General features: G+C 39.1%; 1 protein-coding gene across 6 annotated transcripts in view; it reads left to right on the top strand.

Moving 5' to 3' along the window:
* slc12a7b (solute carrier family 12 member 7b) overlaps window positions 1-12,589 on the top strand; it is a 71,800-nt gene that overhangs the window by 9,462 nt on the left and 49,749 nt on the right. For 2 of the 6 annotated variants that reach the window (XM_034308544.2, XM_053238155.1), the window contains exon 1: window positions 7,256-7,698. The exons of the other annotated variants lie outside the window; for them this stretch is intronic. In XM_034308544.2, the coding sequence (XP_034164435.1) occupies window positions 7,593-7,698 (106 nt within the window). In that variant the 5' untranslated portion in view covers window positions 7,256-7,592. Of the gene's footprint in view, window positions 1-7,255; window positions 7,699-12,589 lie in introns of those variants that run through there. 6 annotated transcript variants of the gene reach the window in all.

Below are 12,589 nucleotides of genomic sequence, written 5' to 3' on the forward strand. Positions count from 1 at the left end.
CTATGCTTCACAGACCCCACTTTGACAATCACTTCCCTAAATAGAAGCAGCTGTCAAACTGATAAATATACTCAGACTGTCTACATCAAAACATAACATCCATTTCTGTCATTTGGTGCTTCTTTTCTGCAGAAACACACTCAACCTCTTACATCTTTTGTTTCAAAACTAGATTAAACACCCTGTCATCATATGTTTGCTCTCCCAGTTAGGAAGCATCAAACAGCAAACAATTCAGAAGCTGGGATTTTAATCTTGGGCTCTACAGGAGGATTGCATAATTTTGGTATCATAGAGAAATCTCAGTAAGTGCTCTAACACAATACTAAATATTTTATTGCATATGCCATGAGCTGAAATGAGATGTTCCAGATGAATGTTTCTGTGCAAGTTTTGATGATTCACATGATCACTTGGTTCAATTGCAGCTCTAACTAACTGTGTGAAGATTTTACCAGATCCAAACATCAGTGTAACTTCGAGAGTTTAGCAGAGTGTTCTTAACATTTTGTCCATACTGTGCTGTTATAGAAGAGGAAGTTCATTCTAGTCATACTCATAAGATTAGGGAGTACTAGGATTGCTGAAATCAGATTAATGTAATGTAGGTTGCATAGCGTCACATTACTTCCTTGTTATCCGTTAAATCCTGCTGTACCACTTTAGAAAATAATCACAAAAAACTTTGTCCAGATGCAGTGCATGGTGAAATACGCTATATACCAGATGAAAAGCTGGCATGAAGTATAACAGCCACACAAAACTTTTCACTTTTACCATGATGTTTCCAAAAAATGTGATATTTGGTATATCTTATTGGGTTGTTTGATCATCATACCATATATTTTGCCCCCATTTCACAAAAAAATGCTCAAGGGGTGAGCAGTGATATGTCAAGCTTTTAAATAAACTTTCTCAGTAAGAAAGAAAGTGGAGATGTGATGGAAATTTCACAGTAATTTATAAATCCTTATCCTTAATGGACACTACATGAGTTTCAACATTTCAAATCGCTATACTTCTCACACTAAATGGCTTCACTTGTGATCTGTTGTTTTGCGGACATAGCAGTGTGTACACTACGCAATCCATCACAGACGACGCTTACACACTGCACAGTCTTTCACCTGGAGAGATCCCCAGTGAAGCATGCCTGATTCCCAAAACATGTTTTCTTATGGAAATAAACACGAGAGCTGTCTATCATGTGACTTTGTCAAGATGGAGCCTGAGCAGCTGTCTGTGGTGGTTATTTTTGCAGTTTGTATGGAAACAAGAAAAAAGAGAAATAAGAAAATAATGTGGAGAAAGCTTGTGTTGGGGAGATATGGGCAATGGGGATTGTCTGTTCTGCAAAGAGAACTGGAGGTGTAATGAAAAGAAACGCAGGTGTTTTTATATTGTGAGTTGCCAGGAATAATGTTGTATTTAGGGGGCCAAGCACCAAAGGTGCATAGGCACCTTATTGTTCTTATTTTTGCTGTTCCTTACAACATGCCAAATAATTTCTTATAGAAGCAACAATATTGTGCTTACAGTTGTTTCCTCTCTGACTCTAATTGGCTGTTGTTCATCTGTTCTTGCTACTTGTTGTAGAGCTACTGAGACTACAAGATTGATCAAAGAGTATCATGTAATGTGCATTCAGCATTAGCAGGCATGTAAGTCTGACTTTAGCCAAAAACCAGTGTACGGGATCCTTATTGGATTAGGATGAACAATAGGATTCGGGGGGAATGCTGTGTCCATCTTACCCTGTCTGTCATTAACAGCTGACTCTCTGTTTGCACTTCCTCGCTCCACATGATCGCTCAGCAGTGATGATGTTTGCCGGGGGCATTAGTTGTTAGGATACAAAGTAAATGAGTGCTGTGTCAACATAACAAATACAGGCCTTGTAGCATGACACAGTCAATAAAGCAAAAGTTAAAAATTAAGACCACACAAAACAAACATGTGTAAATGTCTGTCTTGGTGCACTAAAGTTCCTAGGAAATGCTCAGGTGCCTGAAGGCTGGTTGTATACTTAAACACGGCAGGGTGTGAAACAGTTATTTAAAGGCCCTGTCAGGAATACAGCTCTGTGAATGTCCATTTTGACAAAATCTTTTACCTTCTGTTAAGAAACAAAACACAATTTTAGTGTTTCGTTATTACTGAATAGTCTGATTATCAGGGTGACCTGTATAAAATTCTTTCAAAATGGTAAAATGGCCGTACAGCTCAGAGATGGTGCATTGGAAACCCTATCTATGCACATCTCTTGTATTTCCTGAAGGATCAATAAGCTGGGAATAGCCATGTTAAACCATAGGGGCCGGAATGCAGGAGGATAGTGATACTGTTGTTTCTGACTTTGAAATGAGGTGAACTTTTCCGTTAATCCTCCTCGTACGCGTACACGACACCTACCTATGCCTTTTATCCTTACCATTATGCATTTTTTTTTTCTGTCAGCGATCGATGTCACATTCTAATACAATCAATATAATGGAAAAGTGTGAAATGTGGTGCAGGTGTGTCATAACTTTTCCATAAAACCACGTCATGCACATCACTTGATCTCTTTACTGAAAAACAATGTGAGGATTTGCTTATGAAGAAGGAAATACTTACTGCAATCTACTTTAAAATGCAATCTTTTCAGCTCTGTTCTATTACACTATGTGGCTCTGTAAATGTTAACGTTAATTAAATGTTAAGTACATCTCTGCTCCAAATGGCGCATTTGAAAGAACAATAATGGAGTTGTGACGAATTGTAATAGAATAACTGCCCGTTCACTTTTCTCTACAGGAATGGGGTTGTTGTAGAGTCTTTAATGGAATAGTCTCAGTCTCAGCCTCTCCACCCACAGCCTATGGAGAGTCTTATATCTTTTGTTTTTTTTACACTTTTCTGGCCACAAGCTTCGGAATCTTGGAGTTGCAATCTGATTGGCTCACTGCACTGTACTGTATTTGGTTTCCATATGCCAATTTTCAACTGGAAAACAAACTTTTGAACACCATGACACAATTACATGACGCGGTTTTTCAGTGCAAGATATAGGCAGTGGATTGAAAAAAGACCACAGTTTTCTTACTAATTTTATAGTAATAATACTATAAAGCTAGAGAGGAGTTTTCTTTTGTTCATTTGAGTGTTTGTTAGTTGTTAGGTGAAGAGGTGGGGCTGCACACTTCAGTGAGGGAAAGTTCATTCCACCTTTTGGGTGCCAGGACAGAGAAGAGTCTTGATGCATATTTTCCTTGTATACTGAGGGATGGTGTGTAAGTCAAGCCATGCTTGTGTCTGGAAGGGATCATGGTTCAGGACAGGATTTTATAAGTGCCTTCAGGTAGGTGGGGTCTGTTTTTGGCTTTGTAAGCAAGCACTTGTGTTTCACAGTGGCTGCATGCAGCTACATGAAGCTAGTGGAGGGACCACAGCGAGTTTCATGCAGAAACTTTCACGGAAACATTAAATATCTTTAGAGATAGCAGTTAACAAACCCTCAGACTCTACATGTTTGAATCGTGGTACACTGACAGAAGAGGACGGTGTGATAGACTGTTTTATAATGAGTACACACCAAGAAATAATTGTATTGGTGTTAAAATAACTAATGATGTTTGTTATTGGCAAGTCATTGGCAGATTGCATTGTGCAATGTGAGACTAATTTGTTTTGGCTTTAACATGCATTATATTATAAGGTCTTAAAATTGTTTTTCCTACAATCATGATGAAGCCAAATAAAAGTCAGGGAACTCAACTCCCAGCACTTGGGGGTAAAGCCTCTCCTATCATGTGGAAAACACAATTCCTACCGTTTCCTGAATCCTGCAGTAACGGGGTAATGAGGTTTTTGGGATGTTCTTGAAGGAAGGCCTTCTTGTTCTTCAGGCTTTAACTGGCTATTGGAATGTACAGCAAATAAGTGCCGCTCTGTCCGAGTCCTGATGGATAAATGTGATGCCTGGGTGAGTCTGGCATTTAAAAAAAAGTCTATGGATTGTCTGCATCACATTGGCAATTATTTTGATGTTAAAAATATTATTTGAATAAAGACTGGCTTTTACTGGTTACTCATTTACTGATGCATATTTTTTGCTAATGCATTTAGGGTTATAATATAATTTAACTTCATGTGATGTGCTTTTACAGCTTCAAAATTATATGACGGTGTGGGATTTTTCCAAAGTGGGGTTTTTATATACTGGAACTGCATATTCTATATAATGACTAGTTAAGCAATTGGGTCTGTTTTATATTCAGTGTAATAAGTTTGTCAAGAGTTTCCTGTTTCCAAATGTTTCATGACTAAAGCTACACCCAGTGCACTACTCATCATGCAGCCATGTCACATGAGCAGGAACACATGAAGTAGGCCTGCAGTCTAAGAGCAAACAGTTTGAACAGCATAGGAATGTTTTGTGATTTCTAATTTAACTCAAAAAGGTAAAGCATGGGATGTTCATGACCTGTGGCACAAGAGGTGACAGTCTGAAACAAGAACAGTAACTGAATAGTTATGGAGACTCTCAAAAGGGTTGTACGACATATGGTTAAACATTTGGACACGTTGTAAGCTGTCTGAGGAGTAAGTAGTGGGTAATTCTAAATGGCCCCATATTTGCATATTTGTTATATATAGGTTATATATAGGTTATATATAGGTTGTAAAAGCCAGTTTTTCAAGCCGCATATAATGTACCATCAGAAAAACTGTGATAATTTTTCTTTACCTCATTTTCTCCCAATTTGGTCATTGCCACGTCCCACCCGGTCGCAAGCTCTCCCCTATCATACGACAGCTACTGCCCAGTGAGGGCTAACCCGTGCTTCCCCTGAGACATGCGCAGCTGTGTGACTGCATCCTTACAAACTGTTTAGAGAGAGACACCAACTGCCTTCTTCTGCATACATAAGCTCACAGACATCCATCTAGCAGTGGATCATGACCATAGATTTGGGTTGGGCAACATTAATAATAACATCGCCTCAAAGTAAAGTAAATCGAACGGCTGTCCCAGTTGACGTAGCTAATAAGCTGCTGTCTAGTAAATATTTTAGAGTAACCCGGTAATGGACAGTTGAGTCGAGAACATACAGTCATCCAGCATACAATCTAGTAGCTTGATTTAAGTGCTTTTAGACGTAACTTTGTTCAACTGAGTTCGATACAGAAGGTGGATTTGCCAGCAAAATTTCCAGCCCAATTACAACTGAAAAACTGCACAAAATACCCGAAAACAGCCTAAACAATTCAGACCTTGGAAAAAGGAGACATATTTTTCTTCTTTTTCTTAGCCTTTGTGTGGAGAACAAGGACATTGTGGTGGTGCGCACACATTTCTGGTGTGTGGACATCATAAACTCCATAAACTTCCCAATCTTTGCAATATATCTTACGATAGAAATGTACATCACAGACACACAGTCTACACTTACACTTTAATTCTGATTATTTGGCCGTGGAGTATTTTTAAACTAGCCTAATTTGGCAACCCTGTCATTAACTGTCCTGTGTGTTGCTCCTCTACTGAAAATGTTTGTAGAATGAGTATGAGGCACCGTGATTCATGTCCAATGGGCCTCAGTCCGCACTTGCTGCAGTTCCTGTTTTGACCTCTAGGAACACTAGGTGCAATAATAACTCTATGGAGCTAAATGGGGCAACAATCGTGCAATATTTTGAAATTCGACCAAATCGGTGGAACATTGGCTTATATTTATGAAATAGCAACAAACGGTCACTCAAGAGGTAATTATTATTTCAAAATGTGTGCAAATGAGGACAATATTTGTTGAATGGCTGATAGTGGGGTCCAAAAGTCTGAGCACTAGTGAAAATCTTTCTGTTTGGCATTCTTTTTCAATTTAACACAAAATTTTCATTACAAATTATATCATCAGCAACAACGTCTTAGAAATCTTAGTAATATTTACATGAATTTCTGAATTTTCTAGTGTTTGGTTTCTTCCCTTTTTGCTTTAAAGACAGTGTGCACGTGTCATCTGAACACATGCTTCAATGGAAGGGATAAGTCGGAAAATCTGACCTTTTGTACAAAGACATTAATGTGGTCAATATCACAATTTTGCTTACATTTGAAATAAAAATATCCTAGAAATTGTGCAACATTTTGAATATTGAATAGTCAAGGTGTTGTACATTTTTGTTTTAGAATTTTTTTACAATTCTGAACCTTTCTGTTAATTTCCAGTTTTAAATAAAAAAAAATCCCTTATTTTCAATGTGGCTTCATACTTTTGGATCCTATCCTGGTTCTCTGCCCCACCTGCCCCTATGGACGAGCTGCCACTGCACTAATGATCGCCTAGTGTCACTCTAATGGGCAGGGGAGAGTAATGAACCATAAGAATAAGGGTTATGAGAGTAACGTGACCCCCCCTCCCACCCAGAGACCATGGCCAATTTTGCTTGGTTGTGCTCTTTTGGTGTGACATTGTCGGGGTTTGAGCTAGCAGTCTCATAATGACACTTTTCTGCTGTGCCAGTCTTCTTTTTTTTTTTAATAAACAAATTATATAAAAATAAATCCACATATGTGTTACTTTGGGTAACACTGAGGTTTGTCAGTATTATTAAAGTACTAACAATACCCACAATAGTCCAGTAGAATTATTATTATATTGATACATTGCTCAGCCATAGTGTAGGGAAGGTTTTTTTTTGTTTTGTTTAATTCACTCATCTTGTAAACATGAAAAAAGTGTGCTTTTTTGGATGCATTCCTGAATTTTTCCTACGAACCTGACCATAACCTTATCTTGTAGTGAAGCATAGAGTGTAAACAGATGAGTTCTGTATGTGGAGTGACATTATGATAAGATACTGGATAATCCTGGCAAACAGAATAAGCTATTCATCATGTAGCCAAAGCCAAATTTAGCTATGCACAATTGCTTTCCTGGAACAGTTCAGCAGTGATCGCATTTTCCTCAGCACTGGAGCTGAGGTCTGTGTTGATTAGAAATGCATGTTACTCCTCTTAGACTCCATGTAGCAATGTTAGGATGAATATTTATGTATGTATTTATCTGTAATTCTGCAGTTTAAAATTCTAGACTGACTTTAATTAAACTTCTGTTTTAAGGAGGTATGACACACAGTGCAAATAGTCTCTGCGTTACTCATTGAGCAAGAACTCTTCACGTCATGCCCCTTCACCCTTTTTAAGAGAGACAGGAAGTGGCTAGAGAGCTTAGCTTAATCAATACATCCTTTCAACTCTTGCTCTTTCTAGTTCCGTCTGTCTTTGGAGATTCCCGCTGCAGCAGACAAGAGACAGACTTCACCAGGCTATGCGTGTGTGCGTGGACAGTTGGGCGTGGCTGCTCCATATTTGTCAGAAGGCTGGTCACATGGGCCACCGGTATCCAAGCACTCAGAGTGAAACAGAGAACTTCGCTCAGATAAGCCACCGCACAGGACAAGAAGGAGTTGCTTCCTGGAGGAAGCAAAAAAGACATTAAAGCAGACTGAGTAAGACAGAGCGAGCGAGAGAGAGGGAGAGAGAGAGAGAGAGGGAGAGAGAGATAAGGAGTAGGAGACGTACTCGCTGAGAAGCACATGCTGTAAAAATGCCCACAAACTTCACGGTGGTCCCCGTGGATGACGGCAGGAATTCCCCTCAGGAAGACAGCAATGATGACAACGTCCTGAGGGAGGAAGACGAAGACGCTGCAGGTGAGCCTATCTCATGCGGTTTGTGGAAGTTTCTAGAAAACTCGGTCTTCGTGGTGGGATAAGATGTGTGTTAACTTCCTGCTGTCAGTTTCAAAAGTGGTGCTAAAGAGAGCCTGCTTTCTAGAACTTTTTTTTTCCTTTTTTTTAGAACTCTTTCACACACTTGTGAGAGGAGAATATCTGAAGGGTTGCTCCATGTGTGTTTATCTGTTTATGCTCATACTGCTTGCATGCATTATCTGTCCTCCATTGTATGATCTTGTGGTGGTCAGCAATATTACAATATCTTTTTTCCCTGTATATATAGCAAAGCAGTATTAACACTTTTGGCTTTTTAGTTATCGCTTATTATTGGAGTATGTGCTTTACAGCAAACTGCCAATAGAGCTGATACTTTTGTATTTACTAGCACAGCCTGTTCCACTGCTCCACTGCTTTTGCTCTGTTATCATCTGCATGTTGAGTCAGTGATCTCTCAGAGCATACGGATTGCACGAAAGGTCATCGGGTTCATCTGTTTAACACTGTTCCAACTCCTAACAGACTCTTTCGAGCTAGTATGGCAAAAAAAAATTTTTTTTCATTGTTCCAGTGTGTTCCTGTTAATTGTAACATGGTGTGCAGTAACACTTTTATTGACTCAATGGAGAGGCTGAAGTCTTGTCGAGGGTTATGTAAGGTTAAATGACTGGTGGGGTCCTGCATTGTGCAATGCCTGTTTTTCTTTCCCACCTCTCCAGTGAGTGAATTCAGACGTCAGCCAATTCTATCGATCGGCCTTGTAGCTTGCTATCTGTTGGTCGCCTTTAATGGGAGTTGACATTCCACGTATCAGTCATCTTAGCAATGTAGGTGGAATTATGTTTCTTTTTTTTTTTTTTTTTTTTTTTTTTTTTTTTTTTTGCATCCACCAATTGAATATCACGCTCAGCTGTTCGTCCAAAGCTGAACTTAGTCTTGCTGTCCACTGTCTTATCACAAAATTCTCCTGAGAAACCAGGAGGATATGCTTCTCTCTTTCTCTCTGATTGCATACTGCAGCGGAAAGCAAGGCATCTGTGTCAAATTATTTCCGCGCTCCACCCAAAGAAGAACCTGAAATTAACTGTAAACTCAGATCAAGCTTGTAGTTCAGAATCTCATCCCAGGGTTCTTGGGGGAGCTTTAGCTGTAATTGAGTGTAGCCAATAGAAAGATCTGTTTATTCCTTTTTTTAAAGGTAGAAAAAGCCAATCCATTAAGAGATTACCCAGGATAAAAGAGTCAAATAACATGTTTTGACAATAGGGGACATTTTTTTGCAACAATAGTTTCGGAGCTGGTATTCACAAATGACCTGCTCAACCCTGTTTTCTTTATTCTGTCTATTACACAGAGATTGTTGGCAGCCATCTGAAGACAAGAAGCCAATTTTCCATTTTATTTATTCAAGTTAGGCCATGTTTATTTATTGGCAAATGCTTTTATCCAAAGACACTGACAAGTGAGGCAAAATACAACTCAAAGTCCTTGGTGAACTTGGCACACTTACACCTACGCCTTGATAGCTTGTTAAAAGCCTCTTAATAGATCAGTATTACAATACTTTGGAATTATAATGTTCTGACCTTTTGGCAAAGATTTGTTAATGGGATTTAATGTGTTATTTACATTCCCCTGAATATATGTGAGCGGTGAAACACAATATGAATTAAGAGTTTCAAAAAATATGTTCTTAAAATGACAGAATTGTCAGATAGAACCTTATACTTGTGAGGTCTTGATTAAGATTCATTGTAAATTATTAAGATTCCTCAGAACACAGGTTTGTGTAAGGTGAGATAGTGAGGACCTCTTGTCATATTGCAGTAGTCCTATAGAGCAGGGTGAGGTTGTGTACTGATCATTTTTTCCTGATCATACTCTCTGTGGGATGGTAAAATGACAGGGTCTGCTGGAAAACCTACAGGTCAGTGGTGAGAAGCTTGTTATACTGAGAATTGATTAGAACTAAGTAAACAAGGCATGAAGGTTTCCTCAAGAGGGACAATCTAAATAAACCTTCAGGGTGCAAGCTGGAACTTTTGTCAGAGTGTATAACACACAGCTACCATTTTACTGGTATTTACTTAGTTATTTATATTATACAATACAATTATTTGTAGACCTCGTTGTCTGTTCTGGCCTTCTGTCCACACTGAAATAGTGATCTGGTCCACCAAAAAGCCTTTGTTTGAAAAGACAAAAATGAAAACAGTTTTTTTACTGTAGTATGGATGCTGAAATCACTGTCCTGGTACTGTTTTTTGGGCTGTTTTGGCACTGTTTTGGTACTGTTTTGGTGATGTTTTGGCTGTTGTGGTGATGTTTTGGGCTGTTTTGGGCTGTTTTGGCACTGTTTTGGGGCTGTTTTGTTGATATTTTGGTGATGTTTTGGCACTGTTTTGGGCTACTTTTGTGTTCTTTTGGGCTGTTTTGGGTTATTGTGGTCTTCATTTAGACTGTTTTGTGCTGTCCTGGGCTGTTTAGGGTTGTTTTGGTGCTCTATCAGGTTGTTTATTTGTGCAAAATGAAGTACTTTCTCACTGCTGTATGACTGCGTGCTCAGTGCTGTTACTGACTATATAAAGAGTCTTTTCTGTCACTTAGCCTTTTGCTGGGTGTATCGCGTAAAACCTTATAAAACTGCAAAATGGCATAATCTTCCTGGTTCAGGTAGTGTTGCAATCTGTGCTTGATTATTATACGTATTTTCCTATCGTCTGTGTTCAAGGTGGACAAAAAACCTTTTTAAAAAATGCTGTCTTTTCCAAATCTGAATTAGTGTGGATGTGGCCTCCCTAAGAATAAAAGATAGAAGAAAACATGTACTGTGTTGAACAGTGAGTTTAACTGTATTATAATTAAGTTTTGATAGAATAGGTATCATTATGCCTACACACTGGTGCTATTAGACTTTTATCCCGTTTATCCCCAAGATCATCAGTTCTCTTCAGTGGTTTTAACAAAGCTCTGTGTTTGACCAGTGTTTCACACTGCCATATGCTTCCTGTTTTTCACCTTTTCTCCTCTGGTGTCAAGTTATCTAAAGGTTCAACCCCCACAACCGCTGGCTTATTCCTGGCTGTTAACTGTTGCTGGTTTGTGTGTTTCTTGTTCATTTCTGCTTTTCTGTTTAGCACAGTTTGCTTATATGAGTATTTGTATGCACGTGGATCTCCCTTTGTTATGACTGACCTAATGTCTCAAGTCAGTCTGTTGTGCTTTCCTAGCGACTCGTCCTAAAGTGTTCAAGTGTGTGAGGGTTTATAAACACTTGTACCTGTCTAACCTGTCCTGTGGCTTTTTATAACCCCGTCTGATGTAGTAGGCTAAAGATATGTATGTGTGTCATAGGTATCAATGTAAATACAGGTCTTGGCATTATTGGCAGGTGATGCACAGGACAGACCCTCACATTTCTGCTTCTGTTCACTTCAGTAAACTGCATGATTTATCACATGTGAACTACTGTTGTTGTTGTTGTTGTTCTTCTTCTTCTTCTTCTGTTGTCTCCCATTAGGGTTTGCTACAGTGGATCGTTGGAGCGCATATTTGATCTGGCACAGTTTTTACACCGGATGCCCTTCCTAACGCAACCCTCCCCAATTTTATCAGGGCTTGGGACCGGCCCTGGGAGTGCACTGTCTTGTGCAACTCCAGGGGCTGGGGTTGGTTTCCTGGCTGGGAATTGAACCCGTGCCACAAAGTGAACTGTTATAGCACTATTTGCCTCAATTTTATATGTTACACCATTTTCAAATGATTTTTCTAGAAAGTCAACAAAAGAGAATGTATGTCTGTCATGCAGATACACTGGAGAGGGCACAGCAAGATGATGCAATCAAACACACATAAATAATGGAGAAGTTGAAACATACACTCGCTATGGTTTTATCACGGTTTATTCCAGAAATCTGCGTCCATCGCTTCTTATCATATCTTGTTTTTTTTTTTAATCAACATGCGAACTTTAGCTAACTCATGTCAATAAATATTTTTATGATATTTTCTAGTTGTATTTGAACTTATTTGGCTTCTATTTATGTTTTTTTATTGCACAAAATGAAACTTTGCCTAAAACCTAAAACACGGTCAAGTAATATATAGCACTTCAAACAACGTGTATTGCAGACAATTAACCAGTGTCATGTTCCTCATTCTGGGATTTTTCTGATGAATCATAGACATTCATGCACTGTGACAAATTTGCAATCATTTTTCCCACCCAAGAATTTCATCACATGATGCTAATGGAAATGTGACAGCTAAAGCTTGGCGTGGCATTTTGCTAAATGACATTTAAAAAAAAAAAAACAAGATTTACAACGTGGCATAAATGTTTAAGGCCGCACAGTGGGTAGCATTGTTGTCTCACAGCACCAGGGTCCCTGGTTTGATCTTGAGCTCGAATTACTGCACAATATGGCTAAAAGTTTGCGGACATCTGACCATAACATTCATACAGCATGTGCTTGTTAAACATCCCATTCCAGATTTAGTCCCAATTTGCTGTTATCCTCCACTCCTCTGGGAAGGCTTTCCACTACATTTTGAAGCGTGGCTGTGGGGATTTGCCCACAAGAGCATTAATGAGGTCAGGTACTGATGTTGGGTGAGGAGGCCTGGGGGGCAGTCACTATTCCAGTTCATCCCAAAGGTGTTCATTGGGGTTGAGGTCAGGGCTCTGTATAGGCCACTGAAGTTCTACCACTCCAGCCATGGCAAAATTTGTCTTCATATGATAATGACAATGTGCACAGGAGCACTGTCATGCTGGAACAGGTTTGTGCCCCTTAGTTCCAGTGAAGGGAAACTGTAATGTTATAGCCTACAAAGACATTCTATACAGTTGTGTGCTTCCAAATTTGTG

The sequence above is a fragment of the Pangasianodon hypophthalmus genome, chromosome 1 (assembly GCF_027358585.1).
Source record: "Pangasianodon hypophthalmus isolate fPanHyp1 chromosome 1, fPanHyp1.pri, whole genome shotgun sequence".
Lineage (NCBI taxonomy): Eukaryota > Metazoa > Chordata > Actinopteri > Siluriformes > Pangasiidae > Pangasianodon > Pangasianodon hypophthalmus.